The 17593-nt window shown below is 51.4% G+C and overlaps 1 protein-coding gene across 1 annotated transcript in view; it reads right to left on the reverse strand.

Annotated features, from left to right (window-relative positions):
* The window catches only part of Mrc2 (mannose receptor C-type 2), a 55343-nt gene that overhangs the window by 7499 nt on the left and 30251 nt on the right, over positions 1-17593 (reverse strand). Inside the window, exons 2-19 of the mRNA XM_090349982.1 lie at positions 16059-16460; positions 14609-14782; positions 14259-14423; positions 13965-14078; positions 13607-13750; positions 10418-10606; positions 10097-10251; positions 8632-8739; positions 6747-6862; positions 5861-6009; positions 5027-5244; positions 3733-3875; positions 2550-2652; positions 2165-2303; positions 2022-2057; positions 1655-1815; positions 1489-1556; positions 134-234 (exon numbers count right to left, since the gene is read on the reverse strand). Coding sequence (XP_090206108.1) covers positions 134-234; positions 1489-1556; positions 1655-1815; positions 2022-2057; positions 2165-2303; positions 2550-2652; positions 3733-3875; positions 5027-5244; positions 5861-6009; positions 6747-6862; positions 8632-8739; positions 10097-10251; positions 10418-10606; positions 13607-13750; positions 13965-14078; positions 14259-14423; positions 14609-14782; positions 16059-16460 — 2685 coding nt within the window. The remainder of the gene's footprint in view (positions 1-133; positions 235-1488; positions 1557-1654; positions 1816-2021; positions 2058-2164; positions 2304-2549; positions 2653-3732; positions 3876-5026; positions 5245-5860; positions 6010-6746; positions 6863-8631; positions 8740-10096; positions 10252-10417; positions 10607-13606; positions 13751-13964; positions 14079-14258; positions 14424-14608; positions 14783-16058; positions 16461-17593) is intronic.

Below are 17593 nucleotides of genomic sequence, written 5' to 3' on the forward strand. Positions count from 1 at the left end.
AGGTAGCCTCTGCCTAGCAAGTATGAGTGAAAACCCCAGTACCAGGCCCCCCGCACCCCCCAAAAAGAGAGACAGAATGAGAAGAGACTGATGGCCCTGGCTGCGGTTGCTTCCTGCCCCGCCTCACACTCACCTCTGCTGGCTGTCATGTACACGCACTTCTTCTCTTTCCCTGGGGGCCGAGGTTTGCCCGCTGCCCATGAGATGAAGTTAATAATGGAGCCATCCGTCCACCTGCAGTGGCACAGAACAGGGTGACACCAGCACTAGCCCAGGGCTCAGCCTCCCCCACATGCAGCATGAGGCTGGCAGCGGGGGAAGGTGGGGGGAGGGGGGCGGAGGACGGGAATCCACATCCAGGGGTTCTGTGGCTGCAGACTGAAGAACAATATCAAACAGCTGGAGCAGCCAGAGACTTGACCTGGTGACTCCAAGGACAGCCCAGCCCTCATTCCTCTGAGATGCCCGAAAACTCCTTCATGGGATTCTAAGCGCAGGCCTTCCTCTGGCCCTTTGCCAAATGGAGGTGAGCACTGAATGCAGAGCCCCTCTCTGGGTGATCAGAGATTCTACCCATAATCCCAGGCGTAACAGAAGGGAGCTGTCATCATTTCATTAGGTAGTGCACACTCTGTTGGATGCTAAGCTAAGGACTTGGATTTCTTCCCTCCCTCCCTCCCTCCCTCCCTCCCTCTCTCTCCTGGCTCCTCTCCCTTCCCTTCCTTCTCTGCCTCCCCCCCACTTTCTTCTTCCTTTGTAGTATAGGGAGTGAACCCAATCCTAATTTTGAATCCTCACAAGAACCCCACATCGATCCATGGGTGGCTCACACCTGTAATCCTAGATACTCAGGAGGCTGAGATCTGAGGTTTGAAGCCAGCCTGAACAGGAAAGCCCATGATATTCTTATTGCCAAGTATCCACCGAGAGTGCAGAAGTGGAGCTGTGGCTCAAGTGGTAGAGTCAGAGCAAAAAAGCTAAGGGACTGGGGCCTAGAGTTTGGCCTAGTGGTTAAAGTGCTTGCCTAGCATGCATGAAGACCCGGGTTCGATTCCTTGGTACCACATACGTACAAAAAAGCCGGAAGTGGTGCTGAGGCTCAAGTGGTAGAGCTCTAGCCTTGAGAAACTCCAAGGACAGTGCTCAGGCCCTGAGCTCAAGCCCAGGACTGACAAAAAAAAAAAAAAAGCTAAGGGACTGATCCTGACTTCGAGCCCCAATACAGGCGCGTGTGCGTGTGCATGTGTGCGTGCGCGCACACACACTCACACACAGAATCCTAGAAGTCAGTCTCCTAATCACTACTTTTAGATGAGAAGACTAGAAAGGCAAAGTCATTTGCCTGAAGCCACACAGTCAAGAGAGGAGCAAAGCTAAATTCAAACATGGCATCTATCCCCCAACACACTCCTAGGGTGGGCCCAGGGGCAGAGCTGGCCGCCTGCGCATGCGCTCCTTTCACACCTGCAGCCCACCAATGCTTCTCACCTGAAGCGCCCATCACTCTCCGAGGTGTGCAGGCCAATCCACCAGTGCTGCTCCTGGCCTCTAGAGAACTGGGGAGGCGGAGGGAAGGTGCAGGTTGGCAGCCTCCTGGCCTTTGGTCCCATAGGTCTTCCCTCCAAGTTTATACCCCTGGCCATCTCTTGCCCACCTTCTGCAGGTTGTGCCCCAGGAAGTCCAGCTCATCCTGGCTGTGCACAGAGGTCAGCTCGGCCTGGAACCATGTGCAGATTCGCTGTGCCTGCGCCCACGTGGAGTGATGCTCGAAAAACTTGTATTCTGCCTCCTGGAAGCGCAGCCACTCCCGCCGGCCTGCGGGAGCAGCGCAGGGGTGGGGGCCAGGGCCAGGGCCCAGAGGCACACCAAGGGGCCAGGGCAAGGCCAGGCTCAAGGACCTGGACTTGCCTCTCCTTCCAGATCAAAGAAAGCAGGGTGACAGTGTCCAACCCCAGCCAAAACATCCCCTTGGGCCGGAACCCCTGACCATGGTGTGGAGGGGAGGAAGCTGAGGGTCTCACCTTGTGGGCTGACGTCAGGCTCCCGAGCCTCTGTGCCTGCGGGACAGCAGAAACAAAGATGCTACCCAGGAAAGGAGGCTCTCCCAGGAGGCCAGGCCCCACTGCCCTTCTCTCGGAATGTTCCCCAGAGCTACCCAGCCAACCTCGAGGGATCTTGCAAATCCAGTCCAGCTGCGTCTCGCACTGCATGGCCACCCACTGCAGGGACGCCAGGTCCAGCACTGCACAGCCCCTGATGTCATCATCATCATGCCGGCTCCGGTCAAAATTGTGGTAAGAGAACTGGAGAACCGGGTAGAGGAGGGAAGAAACACTTAAGACACAGGGTACAGGATAGATAACCAGGAGGACTGGCCCAAGCTGAATACTCCCATACTGGGCTGGGCTCCCATCTCCAGCCTGCTTTCTTAAGCTCTGGCCTCTTAGAACCCCACCTACCCCAAGCACTTAATCTGATAAGTCCCACCCACAATCAAGCCACGCGCCCCCAATCCCCAGTTTTGCCTCAGCCTCCTCCCTAACCCTCACCCCTAGTCCATCGCTCCAGCGCCAACTCTGACCCTCTTTAGGGTCCCGACGGTTCAGGCCAATCCAGAACCAGTGCTGCTCGTGGATCTCCGGCTCTGATTCACTTCAGTACCAGGGATGGAGAGAGAAAAGAGAAGTGAGAACCACAGGGACCAAAATTTACTTGGCTACTGATGACCTGGGCAGTCCTGTGCCTGAGTCTGTTCCATCTGAGCTTCATTCTGGCCTGCCAAAGCAGTCATTTTCTTGTCCTCTCTCTTTCTTTCTTTCTTTCTTTCTTTCTTTCTTTCTTTCTTTCTTTCTTTCTTCCTTTCTTTCTGTTTTTCTTTTCTTTTCCATTCCCCGCCCCCCTCTGGTCATGAAACTTGAACTCGGGGCCTAGGCATTGTCCTTGAGCTCTTTTGCTCAAAGCTAGCACTTTATCCACTTTAAGCCACACTGCCACTTCTGGTTTTCTGGTGGTTAACTGGGGATAATAGTCTCATGGATTTTCCTGCCCTGGCTGGCTTTGAACCACAATCCTCAGATCCTCCTGAGTAGCTGGGATTACAGACATGAGCCACCAGTGCCCAAAACACCCTGGTTTGCTCAAGCTCTTTCCCTGGAGATGAGGAAAGCTAAAGAAAATTGTCCAGTTCATGTGGCAGTGGCCTGGCTCCCCATTCCCTGAATCCAGACCCCAAGACCAGCACCAAAAAAAACAAAACAAAACATACATAATCTTGATTACTAGAAGAGATCCTTAGAATTAAAATCTCAGGAAGGAGGGCTGGGAATGTGGCTTAGTGGTAGAGTGCTTGCCTAGCATGCATGAGGCCCTAGGTTCAATTCCTTAGTACTACATAATCAAAAATAATTTTAAATTAATTTAAAAATAAAAATAAATAAATTGGTCTCAGAAAGTTTGACCCCGTTTGGATTTTTCCTAATAGTAAGGTATATAAATGATATGTGCCATAGAAAATAGTACTTTGGGGCCCACAAGATAGAGATGGGGTCCTGAAAAAAATTCCCTGAGCAATCCTAATATCTCAGAATGGTTTATTGAGGCATTCCAAGCTCGCAATCACCTTTACTCTACCCATTTCCTGTCCCCAGCAAAACCAAGGGTCTGATAGTTTACTTTTACGCCTGTCCTGAAGCACCTCCCCACCCCAGCCCTGCTTGGTCCCAAGCTCAGTACCCAAAGATTTTGTTGAGCATATTGGCCACAAAGTGCTCCTCTTCGTAGCTGGCTAGGCTCAGCAGCTGGGCCCCCAACTCCTGGCAGTTCCCCTGGGCCTGGATCCAGCTTTTCTTGTCCTGTAGCCGCTCTGAGCTGAATACCTGCAGGAGTAGAGCTCAGTGCTGAAGCTTTGCCCACTGGCCCACCTTCTCAGGGTCCCCATGACAATAGGAGGGTGGGGTGCTGTGGTTCAATTACTAAGGACAATCCTGCTCGTCAGGAAAGGGAAACCCTCACCATCAGCACAGGCTAGAGCCCCTGTGCCCAATCTGCCAGCGGAGATCCATTATAGCACAGCTACAATATGCTATGGACCAGTGCCTCTTCCTAGACTTCAGTTTCTGCACTTCATAAAAGACCTTAGTTACTTCCATGACCCTGAAACATGGCAGATGACCAGGCGCCATGAAGACTTACTGAGGCTGGGTCTCTACAGTGGCAACCTAGCAGATCTTGTTTGTTTTGTTGTTTTGTGGTGCTGGGGATAAAACCCAGGGCCTTGGAGAGTTTATTTAGTCAGGTATGAGTGGCTCAAGCCTGTAATCCTAGCTCTTCAGGTGGCTTAGGTCTAAAGCCAGACTGAGAAGGAAAGTCTTGCTGTTGTTGTTGTTGTTGTTGTTGTTGTTTGGTGTGTGTGTGTGTGTGTGTGTGTGTGTGCCATCCTGGGGTTTGAAGGGCTTGAATTCAGAGCCTGGGCACTGACCCTGAGCTTTGGTACTCAAGGCTAGTGTTCTACTACTTTGAGCTACAGTTCTATTTCCAGCTGCTGCAGCTGCTGCTTCTCCTCCTCCTCCTCCTCCTCCTCCTCCTCCTCCTCCTCCTCCTCCTCCTCCTCTCCTTCCTCCTCCTCTTCTTCTTGATAGTTAATTGGAGATAAGAGTTCCATACAGACTTTTCTGCTTAGTCTGGCTTTGAAACATGACCCCAGATCTCAGCCTCACTGAGAAACTAGTGCTAGCCAAGAAGGCAGAAGTAGATCTGTGGCTCAAGTGGTAGAGCACTAGCCTTTGAGTAAAAAAGCTGAGGGACAGCAATCCAGGCCCTGAGTTCTGAGTTCAAGCCCCAGGACCAGTGCATGCACGCGCACACACACACACACACACACACACACGCACGCACACATACACAAACACACACACACAGAGTTTACTGTCTGCTGTGGTATGCCTGGACTACAGATAATACTCAGGACAGCGGCCTCTTTGCTCCGCCCTTCTCTTCTGCCCTCTGCCATGCCAACAGGCTAACTTACCTTATAACAGTAGCGGAGTTTAGGGTCTGAGGCCCAGCCCTGTGGACAGGAGCCAGTGAGGCTGGGTGTGGGGTCCGGCCCGGGCAGCTCTGGCGTCACTGGTGTGCCGAGGCTCTGCCGGCAGATGTAGCGAGCCCGGAATGAGGTGCAGTTCTTCACCTCCCATAGTCCCATGGCACTACCGGTGGCCAGAGCCACACAGCCCCCACGGCTGTACCCTGAGGAAGAGAGAAGAGACCAGCTCATGAAAGAGGATTCACCACTCCAGCCCTGACAAGAGGAACCAGCTTGGCCCTCTCTGCAGGGACAAGCTCAGAGCCAGGGGAGGAGGAAGGAATGAGGCAGCGGCCCAGCTCTGTGGTTGTTTCCTATGAGATCTTAGGCAAGTTCCTTAACTTCTCTGAGCCCCTGAGGTACCTGAGGTTATGTGAAGGATTAGGGGGAAAACGTAATTAGCATGGGATTTTAACACTATTCACAGCAAGCACTGTATTGTGCTCATTATTATATCCACTCTGCATACATTAGCCCTTTTCCTATGTTAGCACGGGGCCTATCTTTAAACCTCACATCAGCTCTTTGAGGAAAGCGCCATGATCCCCATCTGACAGAAGAGGCCTGGGTCCAGAGACACCCCACCAGCCACCAGCAGTCAGGAACCCAGGCCAGGCCTTTTGGCTCCAGAACCTGTGCTCCTGAACAACGTGCCATATTGTAGAAATGATCCATTTCCTGTGAAACTCCAGGGCTCAGCCCTAGAGGGCAAGTCCAACACAGCCTTCCAGCTTCCTCATGACCAGAGAAAAGAAGGGGTGCTGTGACGGCGGGGCTCACCGGGCTGGTCCCGATTCCAGTGGGTATACATGACTTCGTCCCCACTGAGCCAGTGGAAGGAGCCGGTGGCGTTGAGGTCCTGCAGGGCTGTCCAGAAGTACTGGCCCTCCCAGTTGTAGATGAGGCTGCTGACGAAGGCCTGCTCGAACCTTTGGGAGATGGGCTGGTCAAGGCAGGAAGTTCACTACCCCATCCCTGGAGCCCAAGCCCAAGTCACCAGCCCCAAGAGCTTGAATGCTTTGCCCAACCAGTAAGAGGCTGAAGGAAGTGGGGACTCCATGTGACAGAGGAGGAAACCAAGCTCCCTCTTCTATTGTCCACACCTCCGTGCCTTGCTGAGAAGAAAGCAGAAAGGATCACACGCTGCCAAGGCCTGCCTTTCCTGGGCACTCCATTTGCACCTGGGCCCTGCCCCCGTCCTTCACAAGCCTGAGGTCACTTAACCAGGGAAAGTCTTCCTTGCTGGGTACTGGTGGCTCAGGCCTGTAATCCTAGCAACTCAGGGGGGCTGAGATCTGAGGATCAAGGTTCAAAGCCAGCCCAGGCAGGAAAAGCTATGAGTGTTATCTTCAGTTAACCACCAAAAAGCTAGAAATAAAGCAACCAGCTCAAGGTGCTATTTTGAGCAAAACAGCCAAGTAAGAGTAAGACCCTAAGTACAAGTCCTAGTACACACACACACACACACACACACACACACACACACACACACACACACCTACCTTTCTTACCGTAAGATTTCAAGAAGACCCTGGAGTCCATTGAGCCTTAAGAGACTCCAGGTCTGCATAGATCTGATGGCAGGAAACTACCTTATTTGGTGGAGGGGGTAGATTAGACCAGGATGCAGGCAAGGGCTGATCAGGGCTTCTGGCTCCTCCCATACCTGTTGGTGATGGTAACCAGCTGAGAGCCGTGGTCAGTACACAGGCGCCGGGCCTCACTGTAAGTCACTTGGTCTTCTCCCAGCCAGTAGCACGATGGGCTATGCCAAGTCCAACCCTGGCTCAAGACAGAGGACAGAAGAGGGGAGTCTGTGAGAGGAAGAGGCCACCCTCTTCCCCCATAAATACTGGGGTACAAAAGGCCAGCAGGCCAGGCATGGTGGCTCACGCCTGTAATCCTAGCTACTCAGGAGGCTGAGATCTAAGGATCAAGGTTCAACACCAGCCTGGGCACAAAAAGACCTGAGACTCTTATCTCCAGTTAACCTCTAGAAAATGGGAAGTGGGGCTTGGCTCAAGAGTCGGGCAGTAGCCTTGAGCTGAAGAGCTCAGGGACAATGCCCAGGCCAAGTTCAAGCCCCATGACCCTCAAAAAAAAAAAAAAAAAAGACAGCAGGGGCATGGGTTCAATCCCAGAGAGGGTAATGCCTATGTTTGGTCAGTGTCCACTCTTCCCCCCACCCCCCACATTAACCATGACCGGCAGGCCAGGATGGTTGCAGGTGGCTGAAGGAGTCAGCCTGGCTCAGAAGATGAGTAGCACTGAAACAAAGAGGTACAGTGTGAAACTGCTGGTTGGCTGGGAAACCAGAGCTGAAAAGCTTTGGAGTTGCCGGGGTGTTGCGGGAGGGGCGGGGCTGAGTAGTTCTCAGAGGTCTGTAAAAAGCTAGAACTGGGGAGGATGTGCTTGGGGGGGGGCAGGGTAGCCCATCAGTGGGGAGTAGAGAAGAGAACATTCTAGGTGCAATGTTGGTATCTGGGTGATGTCAGGAGCCAAGGCAGAAGGTATGATGGGGGAGGGGAGCACATGTGACCATTAGAATCTGGCCAGAGACCTCTAGCCATCCTGAGATGCACACCAACACACACACACACACACACACACACACACACACACACACACCTCTAGACTGGCCCTGGTGCCAGGCAATTAGCAACTCTTCTCTATCCCCTCTCTCTATCCCACCCAAGCCAAGACAGTCTCCAGGCGAAATACTTTGAGCTCGCAGAGCTCAGGCCTCTCCGCTGGGCCCATCCATCTTGAGCAGGCCCACTGGTATTTCCTGCTTCTCCCCTGGGGGAAGGTCTGGTTGCAGGTGGGAATGGCTGTGGTGAGGGGCTTAATCCATAGGAAAATACAGTGAGGAACAAATCTACAGGGAGAGGTTGAGGGGAGAGACGGGAAGGCCACAAAGTAGGCCTTATCAGCAACCTCCCCACACCCCTGCCTCTCACACCCCTGCCACCACTCTGCAGGGTGAGGAAGAGCTGGAGGCAGGGCCATCACCAGCTCATTCTCACCCGTCCCCACATGGCTCCACTCACTCACCTTTCATTCCTCAGCCCTCCCCTCCTCTTCTGGGGCCCAGGGGGAGGGGAGGGGAGGGAGCCCAGGGTGGTGGACCAAGAAGAGGAAGAAGATGAAGACTGCCCTCATCAAGGGGCCTCACACCTCCAGAGGTGACAGGCAAGCACACACTGTAGCACCGAGGCACATGCCAGCAAGGCACAGAGGAGAAAGGCCTGGGGTACACAGAGGCCTCTTCCCGCTATGACTGGGCCATTCTCACCTCCCTGTTCTCCACTGGGGTGGGAAGTGCTTCCTCATAGATGGGGGAAAGATTCCCGCCTGGATGAGGGTCTTCACTTCCTCTTATAGTCCCTGCCCTATCCCACCCCATGCAGTACTGCTCCTTCAGACAGGAGCAATTGGCAAGCTAGACAAGTGGGTGAGTGCTGGGGAAGGCTGAAGGATTCCTTCCACCCCTTCGCCCTGGGGGCCCTGCTGGCAGGCCCCATTCAGGGCAGGTCCAGAAACACCCTCACCTTTCGGCAGCCGTGGTCCTCCTCAGCGGCCCCCTGGCTCAGCTGACCAGCCTTCTTGCAGATGGAAGGCAGGGATTGGTTACAGGGGCTGTCATTCCAGCGACCTTCCTAGGAACACAGTGAGGGAAAGTCATACCCCACATCTTCCGTCCTCTCCCCCGCACCTCCAATCTTTCCATGGACTTGTTTCTTGGCCTGGCCCTATCTCTGACTTACTGTGTGATGCTGAGTTATATGACCCTGTTCAATGGGGACAACACATTCTGTAAGCCTCCCGGGTAGATGAGAGCATAAATCATTTATATGCAAATGCGCTGAAACTCTAACAATAATGCCTCAATGGAGAAAGCTATTCTCAATTCTGAATTTTAAAAACATCAAAACCAAACTGGCTGGGTCTGAAGGTGTGCCTCAAATGGTACTGTATCTGCTCAGCAAGCCCGAGGCTGAGCTCAAACCCCAGTACTATTAAAGATAAACAAAGCCCTCCCCTGCTACAAACAAAAAGCAGCTAGAATTGTTAGAGTATCTGGATAGCACAAACAGGTTTTTGGGTTTTTTTTTTTTGTCAGTTGAACAAACAGGTGTGTTTCTAAGTGTAAGGTCTGGGCTTATCCACAGGAGATGTGTTCTAAGCTCCCCACCTGCAATCACAGACAGTACCAATCCTTGTATATACTATATGCTTTTATACTTACAGTAAAGTTAAATCCATAAATCAGGACCAGATTCAGCCAGCTGAGAATCTCAGGGATAAAAGCACTTGAGCCCTTATTGGTATACACAGCCGTCCAGCAGGGAGTCGGCCTTTAGGCTCACTTTAAGAACACCATGCTTATATATCCTAGCACCCAGGAAGTGCCTGGCACAAAGTTGGTACTCAATACATAACTGCTTTTATGTTGTTAAATAACAGCCCCAAAGGCAAAAACTCTGCTGTTTCAGTTCCTGGCACTGCATCTGACAGAATATTCTGCATGGCTCCTAAACAGGCGACGTGTCCCTGCAGCTCTATCTCTTTTTAAAGGATTTCTTCTTTATTTGAAGCCCTGGGTTAATTCGCTTGCACACACCATGTCAAAGTCAAGACCATGGCAAACAGAACCCCATTTCTAGAGAAAGAAAGGATCTTGTAATAAGTTCAAACTCCTGGAGGGCGTGGGCTGGCAGACAGCCCTGCTCCTAGAGCCTCTCCATCCTACAGGTTCTGATGCCACCTGCTGGTGGGGAGGAGCATTGGCACGAGACCAAAAAAACATTCCAGGCAAATGCACCTAAGGTTTCCTGAGAGTAGATTCCTCTCATTTTCCTTGTGGCCCAGAGGTAACATGGCCAAAGTGACTCAGCTAGTCAAGTGGAGGGTGAGAGACAAAACCCGGTGGACTGCCAAGGATCAATGGGGAGGTCTGGGGTGGGGTGGGGGGCATGGGTTCTGTGGCTCTGTGGTGGGAAAGAAGGGTCTCACCGGCCCCCAGATGGTCACACAGTCCTCTAGACTGTCCCGGAAGTTGTTGGGCTCAAAAGGATGCCAGTGGGTGAAGCTCACAAGGCTTCCGTCAGACCACTCGAAATTCATCTGCAGTTTCAAATCATTGAGGCCGATCCACAGCTCCTCCACCTCTGTGACACGCAGTAGAAGAGGAAGATAGAGAAGACATGGACAAGTCAGGCCCAGCCACCCACAGGAAGGGGAGGGACACGCTCTGAACTTCCTGGATAGAGAACTGGATGGACAGCAGACAGGCCCCGCCCTCCATCTCAGCCACGCGGCCAGGCAGCCCCTCACCTTGTTTGATGTGCTTAGTGATGAACTCCAGCTCAGCCATGCTATGGATGCTGAGCAGGTCACCTCCACCCCGAAGACACACCTTCTTGGACTCCTGCCAGCTGCGCTTCTCAGCCTGAAGGCGGTAGCAGTGGCCCTGGAAGGGCTGCCAGCTCGGCTCACACTCCACCTTCACATTGGCCCACCTGTCTGTGGAGAGAGAGCCCCGAGGCCACTGCTCAGAGACCAAGTTGCCCAGACTGGATACCTACCAGTTCACTGGACATCAACACAATCGGAATAACCAAGTTATCCTCTTCCCAAGTATATCCCATGTCGACCTTCCCTACTCAGAACAGTCTGGATGTTGAAAATAAAACCCTTCTTAGAGCCCAGTGTGGTAGCTCACATCTGTATTTTCAGCTACTGAGTAGGCAGAGATCCGGATTAAGACTGAAATTCTCAGAGTTGGGAATGTAGCTTAGTGGTAAAGTGCTTGCCTAGCATACATGAGGCCCTGGACTCAATTTCTTGGTAACACATAAACAAAAAACAAAAATAAATTTAAAAAAAAAAAGAGAAAGTGAAGTTCACTCTGGGCACCAGTGGCTCACATCTTGCAATCCTAGCTACTGTCTAGACTGAGTTCTGAGGATCTTCACTTGAAGTCAGTTCCTGGGCCAGGAAAGTCTGTGAGACTCTTATCTCCAATTAACCACCAAAAAGCTAGACGTAGAGGCTTGGTTCTAAGGCTGGTAGAGCACCAGCCTTCAGCAAAAAAAAAAAAAAAAGAGCTAAAGGACAGCACCTAGGCCCAACCTCCATTACTGGTATGTGCATACACACACACACACACACACACACACACACACACACACACGCATACAACGCCCTCTGAGCCCCAGTTTTCTCCTCTCTAGATGGTATTTCCTGCTATGCGAATCAAACTTAGCTTGTGGCAACCTTGCTTAGTAAAGGGAATCCTAATTATTCTGGCAAATAAGTCACTGAGCCTCAACACTGTGCTGGCCTGGGAAGGCTTGGATGAAGGGAAAGGGCCTTGAGGCAATAACAAGAACCAGTGTGGACCACTGGGAAACTGAGCAGATCATAGGCTGGATGAGCAATCAGGATCATGGGGTGCATAAAGTCACTGTAGTTGGCCACATCCCCAAGCTAGGATGCCTCCCCTGGCTCCTTTCCCCATCCCCAACTCCTCTCCATATACCCCAATGCCCTCTTACACTCAGGACCATGCATTTCAGCTTCACCCTCTAGGGCCTGGGTTCTGAGAGCAGTTGAGGCAAACAAGCCCTCACTTGGATCTTGGCAAGAGAAAACAGGACATCTTCAAACCACCCACAGTGTCAGGCTCAGGCAGGATTCCGCCTGGCCAGGCAGGAAGACCTGTGCCTACTTGAAACATTGCTCCAAATGAGGATGCTCTTTCTGGATGTTCCAGACACACCTTTCCCCAGAGATCTAGCAAAGGGGGTAGGCTCAGAACCTGATCAGATTCACTCCTTGGCTTAGAAAACGTCAATCATCTTTCACTAGCCAATGAGCTATGACCTGAAAGAAGCTGCCAACCTCAACAGAATGGATTTTAGGCTGCTCCTGGCTGGGGCGCCAACCTGGAAATGACATGCCTTATGTGATGACACTCCAAAAGCAGAATCCGCCTGCCCTAACAACTGCTTACATTATGCCTCATGTTAGAGAGCTGGTGATGAGAGAAGAGGGAGGGAATCTCAGGTCACAGACATGACTCCATGACTCCATCCTCCTGACTGGAGGAAGTCTGGCCATGGGGACACACAGGGAAAATTCAGAAGCCACTTCTGAGAAAACCCAGGATTGTTGACTGCCCAGGCTTTCCCCAGCCAGAGGTGGGCTATCTGGTGTGGGGCTTGCTCCTGATCCCCAAAGGGGTCAGGGGAGAATGCAGTAGCTGACAGTCCTGAGTTAGTCTTTGGCATGTTTCATAGTCCAGAGCAGAAAGCTGACACTAAATCTCTCCAACATCACAGGTTTGTGGGTTTTTCTGGTATATACATACATACATACATACATACATACATACATATTTTTAAAAATGGAAACCTCCTCTTTACTGAGTCCACAGCTATGTGTAACAGTGGACAGGTAGGTTATACTGATAAAACCAGGGCATCTAGGAACACTGTCACCTTGGGCCAGGTCTCAGTTTTGCAACACCCTTGCAGGCTGGTGGCACTTCTTTTCAATGTGTTAATGAGGATTCTGTACCCCAAAGACTAAACTGCTTACCCATGGCCACAAACCAGTAAGGGGTAAAGCCCCCAAATGGACTTTGTCCATAGTCCCAAATTCCTCCATTTCTCCTGTGAGACACTAGAACTATCTCTATAAATCATCCAAATGAGATTAAAAACCTGCAAGGGTTCTCCATGGGCTACCTGACCCCACCCAAACTTTACCCAGAAGCCATGTTTCTTCTGAGATGGGTTTCAACCTGCCTTTCTCAACTCTTCTCATCCCCACACCCAAATGGATCCTGCACAGGGGTCACGTGGATCCCTTAAAAGAAGGATTTAATTCAGTTCATTTGAGGCAGGACCCATTGGCCAAAATTTCTCACACAGTTCTAGACGATATTGTTCTTCTCGTGTGAGGCTAGCTAAAGACCCTGCTTGGAAGACGTGGGGATTGTTCTTCAAGTCAACTACAGACTCATCCTGGAGGCTTCCCTGCCTCCACACCTTTGCACGTGAGTGTCCCACACCTGTCCTTGCTCTCACCTTGAAAGGCACAAGTCACATGTCATTTCACAAAACTCTGAAGTGTCAGAAGTTTCAACTGTTTCTTTTCTAGCACTTATTATCTATATGAATACAACAGCCCATAGCTCAAGATATTCTAATTATGTGTTCATAGGTCTTGTCACCTCCAGTTGACTGTGGTCTCCACAGGACATGGAGAATATTACTAACGTTTAACACAGTTCCCACAAATATTTCCCAAAGGAATGAATGGCACATTCAAACTTGTTCAAACTTAAGCTCAGCAATTAGATAGAGAAGATGAAAACCACCTCAAGTCATGGAGAGAACAAGAGAAGCTGAGCTCCCTAATCACACACACACACACACACACACACACACACACGCACACACACACACACACACACACACACACACACACACACTTGTGGCATGGACCCTGGCTCACCTGGAGGCATCAGCTCAGTGGTGGAGTTGGGCTTCTTCTTGCACACATAGGGCAGAGCAATACTGCAGTCACGGTTCTGCCAGCCGCCTGAGGACTCAGTGCGGATCACACCACAGTTCTCCTCGCTTGGGTTGTCTGGTTGATCTGTGGGGTAGGCAGGGCATGGGCATGACAGAAGACAGAAGCTCACCCTATAGTCGATGGAGCCTCCTGCCTCCCTCTACTCCCAGAATCAGGTAAAGAAAGCCAGGCATCAGCACCAGCAGAAATCTGGGCCTCACCTACACACAATGGAGCAGGGTAGACGGCAGCCAAGGACCTGTAGGGTTCCCGAGTCCCCCAAACCCCGTGGCCTCACCACTTTCCCAGTTGAGGTACTTGAGCGGTGAGTTGTCCGACCACTGCCAGCCTCCACTGGTGTCCAAGTCATTAAGGCCAATCCACAGTGTGGAGCTGTAGCCCGTGAGGAGCCCTGGCAGCAAGAGGGGGCACTGAGACAGACAGCAGGGAGTCCGGATCTCAGCCCTCCTCACCCCTCATATGCACAAAGGGTGCAGAGGAGTCTCAGGCTTGGCCTGACACGGGCCCTGTGCCCCAGGGCAGACAACTCTCCAGCCCACCAGCCTGGCCGCAGGCGCTGCCTCCACCTCACCATTGATATAGGTCTGCTCGTGGATCTCGGTGATGCTGAGCAGGTCTGCCCCCTGCTGCTCACAGCTGGCCCACGCCTCCCTCCAGGACAGCGTGGACTGGAAGTTAAACTGGTAGCAACTGTCGGTCAGCTGGTCCTTGTCCCAGAAGGTCTCGCAGTCATTACCTAGCACCACAACGAATGGATGGGATGACCTCCCTTCCAGCAGGTGGTCCCTTAGCCCCACCCAGCACCCCTCCTGGAGTACAGAGGGACAGCGTCTCACCCCAGCCCCAAAGCTTCCGTGGGTCCCACTTTAGTCCCTTTACCAGCCTCCCTCCAGATGCCTCCCCATCCCGCCCCACTCTCACTCTTGATGGGGCAGAAGCCCCAGCGCTCATCTTTGCCATAGTCCTGGGTGGTGGCACACCACAGGTGTCCGTCCTCGCGGCCTGTGCTGGTGCAGCTGTGGAACCACTGGTTGTCGTACTTAAAGGGGATGGTGCATGGCTTTCCGTGGGAGTTCCCCTGAATGGTGTAGACCTCTGTGGAGGAGCAAAGTCAGGCCCTGGGCTGGTGGACCCCACCCCAGAGCCTCTCTCCTCTCAGGGAAAGCCCCCTCTAACTCAGGGGCCAGGGAACGGCAGGATCAACAGAGATCAGGAGGGACGATGGCGCTGGACAGCGGCTCTATGGTACCATCTGCTGTCTGGTGAGACTGGGAGCCTGGCACATCCCATGGGGATGGAAAGAGCCTCCCCTGTCCCTGGAATGTTCATCCAAAATCCAGCTACATGGGAGCAGCTCCAAGTCACCCCCAGAGGACTAAACCCCATAGAATCAGCCATGGGAACTGGGAGAGAGCAAGGGAAGAGGTGACATTTTCCAAAAAGAAATGTACACTTTAACCTCACATATGCAATTGTACTCCCTCTGTATATCACCTTTATAAAAACATTTTTTTTTCTAATGATAAAGACAAAATCAGCCAGGAGACGCCATGCATCCCCTAAAAGATCTACCATGAAGCTTTGACAGCTTCCAGAACAAAAGCCCAGACGGTGAGCTGCCCACCCCTGGAAGTTCCTCACTGGAGGACTTTCAGTAGCCTCAACCCCAGTGCAGTGTGGCTCCAGGGAGTCCCCTGGGGGAAGGCCATTCACTTTTATATGTCTTAAAATCTTTATGAGCAGTATTCATTTTGCATTTCTTAAAAGTAACTACTTTAGTGACGCATGCCTGTCATCCTAGCTACTCAGGATGCTGAGATCTTAGGACCCTGGTTCAAAGCTAGCCTAAATAGGAAGCTATGTGAGACTCTGATCCCCAATAACCTCCAAAAAGCTGGAAGTGGAGTTGTATGTGGCTCAAGTAGTAGCAGTCCAGCCTAGAGTGAAAAAAAATAACATAAAAAGCTAAGGCATAGCACTTTGGCTCTAAGTTCAAGGTCCAGCATCCAAAACAAATACTAATAGTAATAATAATAAATATGGCTGAGAATATGGCTTAGGGGTAAAGTGTTTGCCTAGCATGCATGAAGCCCTGGGTTCAATTCATCAGTACCACATACTCAGAAAAAGCTCAAGTGGTAGAGTGCTAGCCTTGAGTGCAGAGAGGCTCAGGGACAGGGCTAGACTCTAAGTTAAAGCCCCAGGACTGGCAATAAATAAATAAATAAATAAATAAATAAATAAATAAAAACAAAAAACAACCTTCCTATTACAATTAAAGAGATCCACAGAAAACCAAAGGCCTTGTTGCTCTGGTTGCCATGACACTAAGGACCCACCCCTCACCTGCAGGCAGCCCCTCACCCCTCACCATAGTATGGCCGAGCACAGAGATCCTCCTCACTGCCATAGATGTGCCACTGGCTGCTGCGGGTCTGGTCTCCACGCTCCAGGGGGCCAGGCTTGGATGCATTGCCTGCACGGCCCCCTAGCAGATGGGACAGCTGGTCCCCCAGGGTGCGGCATTGCCAACGGAGACTCAGTGCCTCCCGGTCACACTCATACATGCCCAAGGAGGCTGTGCTATTGGTGCCTGGCCAGCCTGTGCCAAGGCACTGCATGGCACCCAGGTTAAAAAGCCGATTCCGGGAGACCCACTTCCAGCGCTGGGCTGGGAGGCTGGTGTTGCAGGCTGGGGTGACTCGGACCTGGGCACCTTGAGCTTCCAAACAACCTTGCAGTCCGTGGCTGAAGATGAGGAAGATGTCAGCTTCTAGATGGAAAAAGAAGGTGGGACATGAAACTATCACATTGAGAAGTTTGGCCTGGCAAAGCCAGCAGACACTGACCATTGCCTAGAATGTTGGTCACTCTGTCCTTATTTCGTCCCCTTCAAGTTGGGGAGAGGGGCACTAGTATGCCCTCATGCCCAGACGTGGCACAACCCATCTGCAGTCCAGTCCCGTGCCCCTAGGTTGTAAACTTCACAAGCAAACCCAACTCTAGTAGCAGGTCTGATCCTGTATCATTGGTTCCCTCTCACCTGTGGCTGCATTTTCCCACAGTCAACTGCAGTCCAAAATAGATAACCAATGGAAAAAATCCAGAAATAAACATTTCATAAGTTTGAAACAACTTTTACTATAGTGTATCATTTCAATTGCTCTAGCTTATTATTAGTTATTGTTCCTCTCTTACAGTGCCTATAATTATTTCGGGGCAGCTGGGGAGGCATTGTGGAGGGGCTGTCATCACAGAGCACAACTCAAGCCCAGTCTCCATCTCTGGGACATACCAAAGTTTTGTCAAAGCCCTAGGGCCTGGAGACATTTTGTCTCAGTCACCCTCTGGTCCCTGAGTTTCATTGGTTTCTATACTCTTCTAGAAACTTGCCAAAGCTTGCATTCCCTGCCTGTACCTAACCACACTCATACTCTCGTAACTATTTCATGCCCTATTTTTGAGACAGTGCCATTTAGCTTGTTTTTTGCTTTTCCATTTTTGCATCTTCTCCTCTACTGCCTTTCAAGTCTCTGTGGAAGACATTAGGGAAATCCAATCCCCACGCCCAACAGACTTCATAGGCAATGAGACCTGAGGACTAAAGGGACAGAGACACAAGGCAGAAGGTTAGTGGTAGCCTGGGAATGAATGAACTAAGAGTGATAAAGATTGCTAAAGAATATGGTGTTTCTTAAGGGGAAGAGGGTGATGAGAATGTTCTAGAACTGGACTGTTGTGTGAACATACTAAAAACCCAATTAAATTTACCCTGTAAATTTTAGAATATGTGCACTGTGTTTCAGAAAGAGAAAGAGGAGAGGGGTCAAAATACAAGAGAGGAAAGACTTTGGTTTAGAGGCATAAAATCATCTACTCACAATGTCACCCAGACAATCAGCAAAC

This window comes from Megascapheus bottae, chromosome 17, assembly GCF_031878675.1.
Source record: "Megascapheus bottae isolate mThoBot1 chromosome 17, mThoBot2.hap1, whole genome shotgun sequence".
Classification (NCBI taxonomy): Eukaryota; Metazoa; Chordata; class Mammalia; order Rodentia; family Geomyidae; genus Megascapheus; species Megascapheus bottae.